The 16,382-nt window shown below is 40.3% G+C and overlaps 2 protein-coding genes across 13 annotated transcripts in view; both read right to left on the minus strand.

Annotated features, from left to right (window-relative positions):
• LOC116231202 (transmembrane protease serine 11E-like) overlaps positions 1-2,476 on the minus strand; it is a 39,322-nt gene extending 36,846 nt beyond the window's left edge. The window contains exons 1-2 of the mRNA XM_090139134.1: positions 2,357-2,476; positions 1,607-1,800 (exon numbers count right to left, since the gene is read on the minus strand). Of these exons, the coding sequence (XP_089995260.1) occupies positions 1,607-1,800; positions 2,357-2,410 (248 nt within the window). The 5' untranslated portion in view covers positions 2,411-2,476. The remainder of the gene's footprint in view (positions 1-1,606; positions 1,801-2,356) is intronic.
• A 7,235-nt stretch (positions 2,477-9,711) lies between these two features.
• The window catches only part of TMPRSS11E (transmembrane serine protease 11E), a 45,348-nt gene continuing 38,677 nt past the window's right edge, over positions 9,712-16,382 (minus strand). For 10 of the 12 annotated variants that reach the window (XM_090139146.1, XM_090139143.1, XM_090139145.1 and 7 more), the window contains 6 exons: positions 16,221-16,259; positions 15,195-15,375; positions 14,700-14,965; positions 13,738-13,880; positions 10,953-13,320; positions 9,897-10,496 (listed from right to left, as the gene is read on the minus strand). In XM_090139146.1, coding sequence (XP_089995272.1) covers positions 13,159-13,320; positions 13,738-13,880; positions 14,700-14,965; positions 15,195-15,375; positions 16,221-16,259 — 791 coding nt within the window. In that variant the 3' untranslated portion in view covers positions 9,897-10,496; positions 10,953-13,158. Of the gene's footprint in view, positions 9,837-9,896; positions 10,497-10,952; positions 13,321-13,737; positions 13,881-14,699; positions 14,966-15,194; positions 15,376-16,220; positions 16,260-16,382 lie in introns of those variants that run through there. The other 2 variants (XM_090139141.1, XM_090139149.1) reach the window with 2 other exon arrangements.

Consider the following 16,382-nt stretch of genomic DNA (forward strand, 5'->3'; position numbering starts at 1 on the left):
AACTATCCTTTAACAAACTAGTATTAATTATTTACACCACTGTTGATACAGAAAAGATATAGCAACTAGACTTCCATCCAACTAGAAAAAAGAACAGTTTTTCATTTCTGCTAGGTAGAGGATTCTCACTTATTCTTTAGGTAACATGCACAAACAGGTATTCACAACTGATGGGGATTCCTCCTCACTGTCAGGCAGCACAGTTTTAAAGGCATGGATGTTGAGCCAGATGCAAGGTCTTTGGGTCATCAGGGTCCCACTAAGGATCAGAGTCAAAAGCTGAACTCAGCCTCCTCCTAGTAAAGTCAACACTATAACATTGTTGTTCATAGGAAAAAAACCCAAACAAACAAAAAACACCAAAACATTTAAATGGACAGAATGAATAACTTTTGTCAGTCCAGAAATAATGTTGCTATTTCAATTCAGAAATTGTCTTTTTTTGTGTTGTTTTTTTTTTTTTTAAATATTGAGGTTGGAAAAATAAAAAGTATCTTGCAATTGTCCACAGCCTTTTGCTCAACATAAAGGCAGAGAGAATATCGTGGTCTTAAGCAATCATACAGAAAAATTCAGCTATCCAGACAAATCATGAGGGTGCTGAAAAAAGAACCACGTTTTCTTGGGGAACTGGCCAATTCAAGAGAAGTTGAGTATCTCCTATTGCTGCTTGAATCCAGGAGCCAGAGCATTAAGCAGAAAGAACAAATTTCAGGTGGCCTAGTAAACATACATGATTGGATGCATTCTCTGTTTGAAGATAGTATTGCAGCTATAATTTTTTTTTTTTTTTTTTTTTTTTTAAGTACGCAGAACTTTCCAGAAGTGTCTTTGAGTTACAGTAAAACAAGACTAAGAACATCCAGCATGTCTGCTTAAAATCCTTTCAAATACAAAACACCTGGTCACTATATCCAGAAATCATGGCTTCTTCCTTAAAAACTGTAAAGACAACCTGGCAGAACAAAAACCTTCAAGATACCCTCTCCTTATGTAGCTATGCTGCCTTTGCTGATTTAACATGGACCCTTTATATGGTCAGGAGAATAATATTGCAAGTAGACCTGACCAAAAGGTATGGTTATCCCAAATCATATTATTAAAATTTGATTTTGACACAAAAGAGCTTACTGAATTCATCGATTCAGTAAAATCCCGCTGGGGGCAGGAGAAGACAATTACAGGGAGGGGAAAAATAAGTGTCAACCTAAGCTGTCACATCACCCTTCTAAACAGAAAGCAAATCTTTGTGCTCCTGGCCACGCTAAGAAAGGATTTACCTCTGCATTCCTCACCCCAGCCATACATTATTCTTTTCATGCAAAACAGTCTCCAAAGTCTTCCCTACAGTCAGCAGCTTACTGTTTAGCCTCCCTCTATCACACCTTTCTAGGTTGTACATCTTGGATAGATCCATGATGCCCTTTACTTCTAAAAGAATGAAGTTGGGCAGAGATCCACGGAAGTTTAAAAGCAGACAAGAGAGCAAACAATGTCTTCTTTAGATCTGTTTACGTCCTTCACTTCCTTAAGTTTTCCCATAAGCAACATCCCTCTTCCATTGCACCTCTAAATCAAACTTACTGAGTTAAAACACATCACCTACTTTTGAAGATCCCATGGTAGATCCCGGTAGGTCTGGTAGCCTTTCTGTCCTCCAACCAGAGCTTGACTAAAGTCTGGACTGCTTAGTGAATGCTGCTGGAAAATGCAGGAGTCGCATTGACTGGTGTGACGAGAAGGGAAAGGTGTTGAATGAAGATCCTTCATTGAGGCACGGCTGGCGCAACACCCAGCACCCTGTGGGTTATTGCAAAATAAGAGAGCAAACTTCGGAATAAAAACAAACAGAGGTAAGCATGGAGTCGATAAGGAGACTCTAACCTTCTGATCAGCTCAGCATCAAAGAATTCCCCAGGCAGAGATGGACAGAGCAGATAAACCGGCCCAGGCAAGAAGACTTGTTCTTCACCACAGCAGAACAGGAAGTGTGTTAAATTTCCCTTTCTTAGCACTCCCTTTCTGTCCAACTTGTGTCCTTACAGCAGGCCTTCTGGCTGGCAGCACCTTCTACCATACACTCACTGTAAAAGCCATAAGACAGAGCCACCAACGCACTGTCTACACTGCTAAATCACTTGCCTCCTGAGATTGCCAACACAGAAGCTGAACAGAAAAACAAATACAGACATAAATGGCTTGGTTGACCAAGCCTAACCTCCCTTGATGCTCACTCCTTCACAGTCGTCCTGGACTCCCCTGGCACCAGGGACATGACAACTATAAGTATCCAGCCTCCTAATTATACATTAGTCATTTAATGGTTGGCATAACCCCGCCTGTGGAAAATGCTTACTCTGTGAAAAGGGCCACCAATCTCCTTGGAATTCCCTTCTTCCAGCACAAACATGGCTCTTCAGAGCCAGCTGGAAGGGAGAAAAATAGATATCCCCTGTTGAGGGATTCTGCTCTTACATCTAAACGCCTAGACTAAAAAGGAAAATGATCAAAGACCAAACTCCTTGTTTCCAGCCACTGATGCACTTGGATTTTTTGCTATAAAGTTTGAAGTGTTTGGCTTTCCAATAACCTATCAAGATTTCAGTCATTTTGGTGGGAATGCTTATTATCTTACAAAAACCTGAGTAACACTGGGGTAAAAAACAGTAGGAGTAAATTTCCACCTCGCTCTACCTACTGCCCTCTCTCCCCAAAAACATCCACTCACAGGAACTTCAACGCAATTTGAGGAACATATGTTCAGACAGTCTACTTCTAGGATAGTGGTAAAAGCTGTACACTGCTGCACAGTATCTCCTGTTTTTCTGATTTTTTCCATTGCTTGGATCAAAATTGCTTTTTTTTTTTTTTTTTTTGACTTCTTGGTTCCCCGTAGAAAAAACACTGCTGCAGTTACCTACCTTACATCAGACTTTAGTGACTAAACACACAGCTGTCTCAAGTACTAATATTTTCCTCTTGACCTTCCCTTCTACTTCCCACCCAGTGCCATAGTTTTCTTTAAGAGCAATAAAATCCAAAGAAAGCTTACGAAGAAAAGTCCTTTGTTAAAGGAACTTCTTGCTCCACCCAGAACACACATGCACATCCACAGGAACTCCAGCATTCCATCCTTACCAACCAATTGAATCCAGAGGATATTCAAAATATGTTTAAATCCTTTTGCTTATTTTTTTTTTTTAACCTTAAGATCACAAATTATTTCATACTTACAAAACACGTCCTTGTAACATATAAAAGGCTTAATTAAGCTTGGGATGTAAGCCAAAGAAGCATGTAGCTATTGCTTCCCAGAATGGTCAAGCTGAGGCTGTGCACAATGGTCCGCACACAAAGATAAAAGAAGCACTGTTAGTGGGTTAGTAACATTAACTTTTTCATTAGTGTTGTGGTTTTACTTGGCAGGCAACTGAACATCACACAGCCTTTTGCTTACTCCCCCCTTTCCCACTGGGACAAGGAGGAGAACCAGAAAAAAAAAGTAGAACTCATGGTTTCAGATAAAAACTATTTACCAAGATGGAAAAGAAAGAGAAATAGTAGTAATTATACTTTTATGTGTGTGTATTTATATTTTTATTTACAAAAGAAGTGATGCATGATGCACACCACCCACCAGCTGATGCCCAAACAGTTCCCAAGCTGGCTGCTCCTCTGGCCAACTTCCCACAATATTATAGTTTTTTCACATGATGTCATATGGTGTGGAACATCCCTTTGGCCAGTCTGGGCCAGTTGTCCTGATTCTGTTCCCTTACCAGCTCTTTGTGCTCCCCCCAGGCCCCTTGCTGGCAGAGCAAGACAAGAAGTTAAAACATCTTTGGCTCTGTACATTGCTGCTCAGCAGCAACTAAAATATCCGTGTGTTATCAACATTGTTTTTCTCCTAAACCAAAACATAGCATCATACCAGATGCTAGAAGAAAATTGCCTCTGTTTCAGCTGCAACCAGGGCAATTAGTATTTCAAGACCACTAATAATGTGCCCTGTGTACCTAGGCCAAGCACAGCCTTGAAGTATTGACAGTGTATGATGCATAGAAATTTCCTTGATGTTTCCAGAAGAGCAAAGGCCAACTCTACCTACCTGGGTCAGGTAAAAAAAAACAAATCCCAGCAGAGTTTTATTTTAGCAAATACCTAGAGCTGAAAAGTTACTTGAGATCTTAGATTTTGCAGTGAGATTTCTTGGAGAAAGAGAGTATTCATTAGAAGATTCATCAGAATCAAGTTGACAACGGTTTCAAGAGGTAGAACTATAGCAAAGGACTTAGACAACAAATACACGTACTTCTGTTAATTTTTTAAAGCTCACCTCAAAAGGACAGACTTTCCTGTTTTTACTCCAGAGCATGAACAGAGATATTCCAGAAATGTGATTTGGTTTCCTTAAGATCAATGAATATTTTGTGATCTGCCTAATTATTAAAATAGATGGCTTTTTTTTTTTTAAACTTAAACAGTGAAAAATAAAGAAATATACTTGCCTATGTCAGAACATACAGAAGCTGTTTACACATACTTGTCCCACGAGAACAACAGGACACAGGCCAAGAAAAGACAATCATTAAGGAACAAATTTCTTCATAATAAATTAGCAAATTACAAAGTGCTTGGTATTAGAGAGTTATTCAGCAAACACAGGCAGTAGTTTTTTGGTTGATACTACGGAAGTAATAGAGAAACTAGCTATCAAAGTATAGGGTGGGAATGAGAAAACGTGGGCGCACAGGATTTGGTGAATGAAAGTGCAAAAAGATGTAATAACAATACCTTCCATTTAACCCTGCAAAGTCAGCCTAGCCAGTCAGACAGTCTGCTTGCCTAAGAATGCTAATAATAAGCTGTCTTGGTTTATGTTTGCATACTCACATAGGCTACATGACTGCTGAGATGGAAAACGCCTTAAGAGAAGGCTATTGGCCAGTCCCAAAGCAATAACATCTTTGGAATTCATAAGCAAAGATATTTTACATAATTGTCTACCAGTTATTCAGCTCAGGCCATGAATTTTAGATCACAGACTATGTCAGGCATTATTCTCAAAATGAGAAGTGAATATTCCTGCCAGCAATAACAGAACTGAAGAAACACTGTTAAAGAACACGGCACCGATCAACTTGAAATAGTTAGACCTGCTTCAAGCAGAGGGTTGGACAATTACCTTTGAATGTCTCTTCCAACTTAAATTACTACATTTTTTTTGTAAGTACCTGGTAAGAACACACAGACCTGCTTCACTAAAATTCTTCCTTAGGAGATGTCAACTCATTTTCCACCAGCTCACCTTAACAGCTCAGCTGTAGCTTCAGGTCCCTCTCCTGAAAATACAAAGGCATTTTACATCTGGCTTTCAAAATTTCTTTATACTTCTTAACTTCAGCTAGAGACATGCTATATTCCTCTCCTGTTCTGACAGATAAAAACAACTTATTGTCCCATCCTTTTGTTGGCACCTGAAATTCCCAGCCAAGGCTTTTAGTAACTGATAAGTAGAAAAACAAACACGTAATTTCCATTAGAGGGATGGAATGATTCTCTAGAGCAAGTGTCAGGGCTGGGAGATAAGCCAAGTACTTTATCTTGAGCCATGAAAAGTCACTTGAGGCCAAATTTTATTACATGCCCATACAGCTTTGAGATACTAAGTGTGCAGAAGCTCTAAGATGTTATAGCAATGGCCTCAAGCTCTCAGGTATGCTAGATCCTGCCCTGGTTGGTTTCCAAATAGTCCCTCTTTCCGTGCCCTATAACAGAAACTGCTACACCCGTCTGCATTGCAGCCAGAAAGGCCAGCCCAGAATACCGACAACGCCCTTAGACAACAGAAGTCCCCCACTTCCATTATCATTAAGAAAGAATTCATAGCCTGTCACCCCGTTCAAGACAAAAAGGTAACACATGCCTACCTGTCTTCTGCAGCTGCTCAGCCAGAGCTGCTACTTGGTACAACGAAACAGGCCAGCCCACATTTTGTTCCCAGGGTTACGTGGCAATTGGGCTAAGAATCCACAATGTCTAGTCACTGCACAAATCCTTTGCTCATAGTCAAGATGCAGAGCATCCCCAAAGAAATGTGAGGTCTTTATATGTTGGATCAGGGCAAAAAAGAAATGCAGTACATTAAGATAAAAATAAATTCACTATCACCTTACAGGTACTGCACAAATTAAATGAACACTATCATTTCACACAGCAGAAAGACTTACTGGGACCACCGATGCAGCCAGATGCCCCATACCTGTCAATATTAAAGAAGCATTTGGATGATGCCCTCAATAACATGCTTTAACTTTTGGCTAACCCTGAAGTGGCCAGGCAGTTGGACTAGATGATCTCTGAAGGTCCCTTCCGGCTAACCCATTCTATTTTATGTCTTCTCTGCAGGAGACAAAATGCCCCAAACAAGACTTTTTTATGGCTCTATGTTTCTAGAAAATGGCTAGCTTAGATTTGAAGGCTCTGGGGAGACCTCATAATGGCTTTCCAGTACTTGACGAAAGTATATAAACAGGAGGGGGAATGACTGTTTACATGGGTTGATAGTGATAGGACAAGATGGATGAGCTTAAAATAAGACAGGGGAGGTTTAGGTTAGATATTAGAAGGAAATTTTTCCAGAGTGTGGTGACACACTGGAACAGGTTGCCAATAGAGGTTGTGGATACTCAATCCCTGGAGGCATTCATTTGGTGGCTGGATGCGGCTCTGGGCAGCCCGGTCTAGTGGTTGGTGACCCTGTCCGTAGCAGAGAAGTTGAAACTAGATGATCTTTGAGGACCGTTTTCAACCCAAGCCATTCTATGACATGATATAATGATACGATTTCATATTAGTTCTTAGCAGCTAACTTGCCCCCTGAAAGCCAAGCTGCAACTTGCCTTTTTGAATCTCCTTCTGTCACAGTTATTTTCTGTCCCAATTTACTTTGCAGCATCATGCAAGACTTGAAGTGTGGTTCTTGTGAACAGCCACTTGATGTATTGTATGCTGTAATAGTCTTTGAGGCTTTTCATACTGTGCTGGACATAATGAGCATCAAGCCCAAGACCTCCATCTTATGGCCTTTTCAATTCTGGCTGCCCTCCCAGTCAGACTGAGTAACTATGAAGAAAAGCTCAGCATGCTTTCAAGCAGGACTGCTCTGTAGCAAAATTTGGGTCCCAGTTTGGAGTACTGTAGGTTTGGTGCCTTTAAGTGAGAGCTCACACTTGGGTAACCCTCTCTCTACCTATTCAGCACAGGATAGCTTGTTTTCCTCTCCATGCTCTACTACTTTCATTGGTTACTGTTTTAATGGTAATAGTGCCAGATAAGCTGCAGACAACAGCCCTGGTTACTGCATCCAAAGAAAGTACCGGCCATCAGCGTGAAGATGGCCAGGTGCCAGTTGTGCACAGGTTGTTTGCTAGAGCACTTACCTGCCATTGGAACCATCAGGGACAGACAGCTTGCCTGAGACAGTACTACAACTGGGCTAACCCAAGTTCCTTGGCTCAAATCAAGCCAGATCAGGTTGTTCAGGATTATGTCCAACTAGGTTAATCAATATCTTCAAAGATGGAGAGTCTATAACCTCTTCTGGCCATCTATTATAGTGGTGAAAAAAAATATTTCTTATCTTCCTATTATCCTCTAGTGCAGGATGGATGGTTTCTTAGTACCAGTCTGTCATTTGGGTGAAGGTCTGTCCACTGGGCAAGGATGATCTCAATAACAGGTACCTTTGGTATGCAGGTCATCTGGTGTGGAGTGCCAGACTGTCTGGGTCACTCAAAGGTTGCAGACTGAAGATGATCCTGAGAGTCTAGGGAAGGTCAGAGATGTGTGACAATCACAGGCAGCTGATTGCTTTTGACTTACAAAGAACCATCTGTGATTAAAAGAGCTCTGGATACATCAAGCTGATGGCACGTCCTTCCTCAAGAACTTGCCCAGAACCAGAAGGTTAAAAACACAAGAGCTGAGGGGATAACCATCAAGCAGCATAGCACAACCTTTCAGATATATCTATTTAATTCCTTCCCTTTTCCAGTAATCAAGTAAATCAGAGACGATCCATTATTTCTTGACCTATCCAAGCTTACAGAAAACAAATTCATCATACTTTTATTTAAATGTTTCACAAGTCTCTTTTCTGTCTTTAGGGAAACTAATTTGCATCTGAGTAAAAACCACTAGCAACGAACGAGGCTTGCAAACAACATTCGAAGGAAGTGTCATTTAAGAATGCATTCAATTAAAAAGCAAACTTTAAAGTAAAGCAGTATAGGAACCATTTGTAATATTTGCCTAACTCTTCTAACCAAATGAGTTCTGAGAGGTTTTCTTTGCAGCAGTAACATATCGAAGAGCCCAAGAAAACTGATACTGACTGATAGATTTTAAATAAAGAGCCTAGTTCCACCACACATACAAAACAGCAGGAGTTGCTCCCCTATTCAGTTCTTCATTTCTGTTCCTTCAGCAGAAACTCTGCACACATGTGGCCCTGTCTGGCACAGGGAGCCATCAGCTGAACACATCTTTGGATCACGGTACTGTTGCTATCTACCAAATGCTTAGATTTAAGAAGCGTCACATACGCAGCATGTGCTCTGTCAGAAATCAGCAAAAAGCAGTTTTCCTTTAAGCCACGATGATTAGAGACCTGGAGCATCTTCCCTGTAAGGAAAGGCTGAGAGACCTGGGACCGTTCAGCCCTGGAGATGGCTGAGAGGTGATCTTATAACTATGTTATAAGATATATATGTTTATAAATATCTAAAGCATGGGAGTCAAGTCAATGGGTCAATGGAAGCACTCTTTTCATTGGCAAGAAGCAATAAAACAAGGGGCAATGTGCAAAAACTGGAACATGGGAAGTTCCATACTAATACAAGGAAGAACTTTTTTACTGTGAGAGAGTGATGGAGCACTGGAACCGGCTGCCCAGATAAGTTGTAGAGTCTCCTCCTTTGGAAATATTCAAGACCCACCTAGGCATCTGCCCACGCATCTGACTGTAGGGTGGAGGTCTATTTAGGAGGGAGGTTGGACTCTACAACATCAAGAAGTCCCTTCCAACATTTACAATTATGTGATTCAGACATTTAAAAAAAAAAACACTACCACAAAACAGCTTAGTTACAAAGATGTCCTTTAAGAAGCTTGTCTATTGATTTAAGACTCCCTTTATTGTTTTATTGCACTTGGTCCAGAGATACGTGACAGAAGGGCTACTGTTCTTCACAATGAACAGCCAGCCTCACATCCATATCAGCCTTGCTTTTCTAGCTGAGAATGTACCAAGTTTCCCATCCTTATGTAAAAAGGACAAGAATAAAACTGACATCTTTGATGCACAAGAATCATCAGTTTTCAAAAAGGAGAAATCAAAGTAAACAGCTGCTTTATGCCAAACTCAAAATTGCTGCTGCTCTTTGTTACCCTTTTTGCAGGAAAGCTGACAAACTGAGAAAACTGACCGAAGATGCCAATGCTACTCGACATTGTGCATTTCCAGTTGGTTTTTCCACAACACTATGGTTTGGCTCTGGTGCAGCAGAGAAGCAGGAGAAATCTACTTGGCCCTCTGCTCATATCCATAGCATGCTCTCTCTATATATATGTAAAGGGGAGCACTTGATGCCAACTTCCTTATGTAGGAGGGAAGGGAAAGGAAGGGATCAAAACTCACCCAGTGCTGCAGATGCCTACTCTAAAAGCTGAACATCGGTAGTCTTCTCAAACTGTGCAAGACAATCATGGAGCATCTCTGCATCATCAAGGCAGCACTGACATGGTACCCTGCACTCCTGATTCCCTCCGCTGAGCTGAAACAGAGCAACACGAGTAGCTAAGAGATTAAGGCTCTTAGACAAGACGATTCACCCTCTAGTGGCTGACACATGACCTTGCTTTTGCCTGAATGCATGCAAAACTAGGTAACCTTAAGGCAGGTGGGTTAAGTCCTATACATATGAGCACAGCAACACTCCTCAAACACACCAATGAAGACAGATGGTCAAGGACCACATAAAAGCCAGTACATAAGTACATGGTACAGAATCACTGCAAACACACACTGCTGTAAAACAGATCAGTCCCTAGCTCACAGTTGTTTGCCATGACACAAGAAATTAACAAATACATGGAGATAAGACATTATTTTTAACTGTTTTTATTAAATTAACACATGTTCCAGTGTGTCATGTCTGATTATATAGTTAGATGCATCTCATTCCACCTTGATGATAATTCCAAACAAAAACATAGTGGAAAACAGATAAATCTTGTGATTTCATAAAAAATTAAGACTTCAGATTAGAAAAAATACGTATCTGCTAGACGACCTAAAGCAAACAATTTTTGCTGCCCATATTATTTCAGGTTTCCACAGTTGCTCTCAGGGAAAGCTCGACAATGCTGATGTCATCGTGGTTTTGCCATACAAAAAGGATCCGGATCCATCAGGTCCATCTGCACCAACATTCCTGTGGATGAGGGCCATTCTTTGAAGTGACTTTATTGCATTTTCATTTATACTACTTAACATAGTCAAGAACATGCAAACCACACTGCTTCCAGGAGAAACCAGACAGGAAAACTTGTTCCAGCTGCCATGATGAAAACTGGAATCCAAAAAAAGGCTCCCAAAACACACACTGTGTAGGTGTCTGTTCCTCTACAGCCCCCCTCCTGGCTACCCTGCACTGGCGCTCAGCATTAAGGTGAATCATGTACTAGATCTCTCCAGCTGGATTCCCAGAACCAGAAAAATCAAAGCAAACATCAAGTTCACTTTTTCAGCTTTGTGTGCACTACTTGGAAGGATTACATTCATAGAAGCCCTCTGCACAGAGAAAAATGCTTAACACTTTCTCATTTTGTTCAAGCACAACTAGAAAGTTCAAAAAAATTCAAAAGAAATATTTTGGACATCTACTTACCTGTTTTTTGGAAAACAGTGAAATAGCTGAGATTTGCAGGTCTAACAATATTATGTTCCTGAATTACAATGAAGTTTGTCCTTTGAAAACCCAAATCTGAAATGCTTTGGGAACTGTAAAGTCCTGGAGTCTTGTAATAATGCTTTTCTTCAGGGTGACTCACTGTCTGGGTATAGTTACCAGCCAAAAAAAAAAAATTCTTACATTTGTCATGCATAATATAAAGGCAATATAATTCAAATTCAAGTTCTGCTTAAGGCACTAAAATGAGATTTCTCTGCCTCAAACCTATGGAACCACTTTGGTACTTCTTATTCCCTGCCTAAAACTTAGGCCACCCAGATTTTATTTTTGGATCATACAGTATTCCATACAAAAAGCTCCCTAAGAGGACATTTTAAATGCTGGGTGTTCACAACATACACAAGCACAGAACCACCGCCTCAGACCCTTCTCCTTCATGCAAATCTTTTTTGAGAGTCCAAACACCCCACACCTCCAGTAAAGACAAAGCATGGTTCACTGTGCTTCCAGGCACCTAAATCACGGGATGTGTAAAAGTAATTCCACAAAGTTGAGGGGTTGCAGCTCTGTTGGGCAGGGCTTAAAGCAAGCTGCAAAGATCCCTAGTATTAACATTGATGATGTTAACTGACCTGTACTGAATTTGGACAACACTTAAATCCTAAGAGTAAAATTAGTGAGGGCCCTTTATTCTCAGATCTTTTAACTATGAAGATGCCAAAAACTTTTAACTATGAAGATGTTTCTTTGCTTGTCTTTTCTGGCCTAGCTTGTCTGCCACACTGCATCAGCTTTGGTTGTTGGCAGTGTGGCTAGTATTTCCTTTGCTGAGTTCTTCCTCTTCTGACTATCAGAAGCAAGTGAGTAACTCCTGTATCTAGCAGTTAAGATCACTCACTGTTGTCCATATTAGCAACCAGAATAAAACATTGGAGATACTCTGCAGATACATTAAGGAAGGCATCTTCATCAAGAGTAGGCACATTCCACTTCTAGGGTATAGAAAGTTTGAGAAACATCATCTCCTGAAAATGAAGGTAGAGAGACTATGAAGTTTGTGAGACCAGATGAGTTATCTATGGTCTATCAATAAAACACAGTCATTAATTCCTGACAGGAAAAAGATCTTTACTTTGACTTATGGCTCATTCTTTGTTCTGAAGTAGACATGCAGATAGATATTTCCACCACAACTCTTTTTTTTTTTTTTTTAACGTAACTGAAGAGATACAGACGAACTTTTCTATATTAATAAGATTTGAGAACACCATTCATGAGAATAAGCAGGTTTGGAGATAGTTTTTGGCAATGTTCATACTGAGGTTGTTACAAACCTGCACAAAAGAGCTTAGGACTTTTATTAAAAACAATACAATCTGGAAAGTTTTAAAATGGAATTTCATTCAACCAGATATTTATGTATAGCAAATAGACTAGTGTGAACACAAAGTACTACTTGATCTCAAGTCCAGAAATCACTTTCATGGCAAATGCTGTGGTAGGGGCTGTTCATAAGAAGCAGGAAGTAGACACATTCAAAGGCGGTGGATAGAAACTGGCTTTTTTCAGCAATCACTTTTTCAGGACAACACAGCAAAAAATACTTCTGAGTTCACTTAGGTAATTGTATGACATGATTCTAGGAAATGAAATTTCTCTAAGCAAACTTCTGTTCATTATCAGCACATGCTCCATGGAACAATGCAGGAAAAAAAACTCGAGGAGAATTCAGAAGTGCAGCAGTCTTAGAGTCAGGGCCTCAATGGTGGCTGGTCTACAGACAGGCAGGGCCTTAGAAGCACACAGCAAATGGATGGGTCACATTTTAGTTACAACTGTTTTTAGATCCTGATAAACGGATCTGTGGGCTCATGCTTGGCCCACAGAGTAGCAGCCAGAAAATTTGGACACAGAGAAGAGGGTCTCTATGTTGCACAGAAACCAAAGTCTTTGTCCCTTTGATAGAGTACTTCCTGAACAAACTGCTGTGTCACATGATTGAGTTCATTCCTTTCTGGTTGTAGGCCAAACCAATTTCAAGTCCTAGACTACTCCAAGCTTGCCAGCACTTGATACATCATCACGTGCCAAGGCAGCAGCTGTTCAGAGGGTAACCACAGAGCAGAACGTGTTAAAGGAATAGCCCTTCACACAGCCCACAAAACTTAAACAACTGAAGGTTTCAGATGCCTGTTTTGGAAGCGATCCAGTCTCGATAAGAAGTCACTCGCGTGTACACTCCTGGTTTATCTGCCTTGCCACATTCATCACCCCAGCTCACTATTCCCACGAGATACCAGATTCCTCTGGAGTTTGCCTTCACCAGTGGCCCACCAGAGTCACCCTAAGGAGAAAAAATGTCAGCAGACAAGAACAAAAAGCAAATAACATTCACTTCGCCAATGCAGGGAGCATCATATTGTTGTGTTACAACAGACAGAAACTTTTCTCTAGATCACAGCTTTAAAGTTTACCTCTGCATGGTTTATTGAGAGGACAGAGGCTGACAGCCTGTATCTAATACAGTCTCTCCTATTCTAGACCATTACATCTGTCTACTCTCAGAAGTATGCCATAAAAAAACCAATAAGCACCTAAGTGCAGATCACAATCTAGAAGCAATGAAGCTCTCAATTTACATTTCTGAAGATCTTGAACCCCATAAACAAAAGATACCTCGGGAGAGTCTTAATTATTTCCTATTTCTAGGAAAAGGAACTTTCCATCCCACCTACTACTTCTTTCTTAAGATGAAACTTACCTGGCAGGCATCCACCCGTCCCTCTAAGTATCCAGCACACAACATTCCCGGTGTTATCACTCCAGCATACACTTGTGGTCTATTACAAACTGCAGTGCTAATAATTTTTACTTCTGCTTGTCGAAGCTGATTAACACTAGGGCCTAGAAGAAAAAGTGGCATTAGACTTTGCAGCGTACACAATCTAAGATATGCGAGGATTAGGAGTAGCCAGGCTTTCCTACAGCCTTCCTGCCATTGCCCGAAGAATGTCTAAAGAAAGTTATTTTTGCCTGAAATCTTTCACCCGCTCATTCCAAACACAACTTTTCCCCATCTTTCACTCTCAATAGCTGGTCTTTAACATAAAAGGCAAAGGGATTTTTGTACATTTCAGCGTGCAGTTCAACCATTGGCTTTATTGTGTATCTTTGATGCCAACAGAAAGACCCAACAGTTTGATTAACTGCAAAGCAACTTTAGACCATTATTGTACATCTCAAGAGTCTATCATGAAATACAGCTTATAGCTCAAATTGCTCTTCTACTAACACAATTAGTCTCATCATCTCTAATCTCAGTGACATTGGCCAATTTGAATGAAGCTCATTTGAGCTATTTGATGAACTGAAGCCTGAATTAGGATCAAAGGAAGATTAACTGACAAAAATTTGATAGATCTGTGACAGACATAACTGAAAGGTTTGTCTTAGCTCATGTCAGAGGACTAGACCAGTGAGAATGGACAACGGAATGCATTTGACCACTTCAATGCATGCAGCAACAAAAAAGCTGCTCTTAATCCTATAAAGCTATCCTGCAGGAGTTTTTTTTTTTCCTATATTCCAAGCCATTGATTAAAACAACACCAACAAACTAAGTCCACCAGAGCAAAATAAATCAAAATCATAAAATCAACAACAGTCTTCTTAGACATGTCTGAGAGGCAAGGAAGCCTCCACAGGGAGTAAAGAGACACTCACCATCATTCTTCAAAGCTCCCCAACCTGTGACAAAACAGGAAGTATTATCTCGTAATATGTAAGATGCTTCAGGAAGACAGACACTGTGCACATCACTTGTGAACTCAATAGATGAGGCAAGTTCCACAAGAGCTATATCATACTCATGATCAGGGAAAAGGCCATTGTATTTTTCATGAATGATAATTCTTCGGACATATTTTCTCTGTTTTGGAGGCCTCAACAGAATTCCAAAACTGGCAGTCCATCTCCGAGGTTCTCTTCCTCTGAAAAACATAGGCAATTATGTCACAAAAAAAGATTTCCATAGAAAAACAGCTTTCTATTTAAGAAAAATACAACATGGTCAGCTTGGTCTACAGAACAGAAAAGAGCAAAACTTCATCCTCTTCCATCAGATAAAGACATTAGTGGTTCATGAAAAGTCAGAGTAGATTTATCAGAGCACCCATAAGTTGTACGGCTTACAAGATCAGAAAGGTGCTGATAACTTACGCCTTAAAACAATGGGCTGCAGTCACTAGCCATGTATTACTGATCACTGATGCACCACAGTAATGTGTCCCATCAAGCTGAATACTAGCTTGCCATGGCCATTCTCCATCCCGTGCACGTTGTCCATCAGTTATTCTTTCCACTCCTGAGAAGGAGAATGCCTCCTTTCGTATTCCACAGACTGTCAAAAAACACAAAACAAACAAAACAAAGGCAGCTGTGTTAGCTGATTGAGGAAACCCAGGGTCTGCCTATTGGGCAGACCCATATGGCTACTGATAAAAGCACAACAGGGCAGAGCTGCCAAGAGACAGCCTCCACCTAAAACAGTGCCTTCAAGAGCAGAGAAATTAGGTGCTGTGGTCACAAGGGTTTCAGAATAGATATGATGTAAATGAAGATTGGTAAAAACATTACTAGTTGTCAGATACACAAAGCAGTGAACTTCCATGGCAATGGAAGGCTGTAGAGAAAATGGCTTACCAGCTTAGGGCACAGGCAGGAATGGATGCATATACAACAAAGCAAAGTTCTAAACAAGGGCTTTGCAGACAGCAGATTGTCTTGTAGAAAAAAAGATCTGGCATGACCATCTTCAGAGAAAGCTAGGACTTTCCTTAGCACTACATGTACGGAATGTTTGAAAGACACAACTTGGACAACATTTTAATGCTCTGATTTTTCAGTCTTGCTAGTTTTATTGGGTAACAGGCTCTGATCCAAAAAGATTTTCAGCTCACAACAGCTGCAGTCTTCATGCAAAGCTCACTGAGAGCAACTTGTCTACTTACCATAGCGAAAACTAAAGCTCACCACCATCAAATTGGAATGCCTAACTGTAAACACTGCAGAGCAAGTAAAACTCCAAAGAGAAAAAAAAAAGCTAAAATCTTCTCTGGCTCATGAATTACCTATTGTTCTAGTAGCTTAAAAAAACCTTTTCAACTTGCATCTCAAGCGTAAAAATCTTATAAACACTGCTGATGGTACTAAGTCCTTTGATTTCTATAAAACATTTGTACTTACAGTTGTTTATAAGGTTATCTCCATTCTCCTTATTCAATTCTGAAATGAAAAACAAAAAATACACTGATGATATTTCAAAATGCTATATGAAATCTATATGAGATTTAAGACAGACTCCTTGTATGCAGCAAACAAATGAAATTACTTTATTGCTGCTTGTAT

The sequence above is a fragment of the Phasianus colchicus genome, chromosome 4, assembly GCF_987193195.1.
Source record: "Phasianus colchicus chromosome 4, bPhaCol1.hap1.1, whole genome shotgun sequence".
NCBI classification, from domain to species: Eukaryota; Metazoa; Chordata; class Aves; order Galliformes; family Phasianidae; genus Phasianus; species Phasianus colchicus.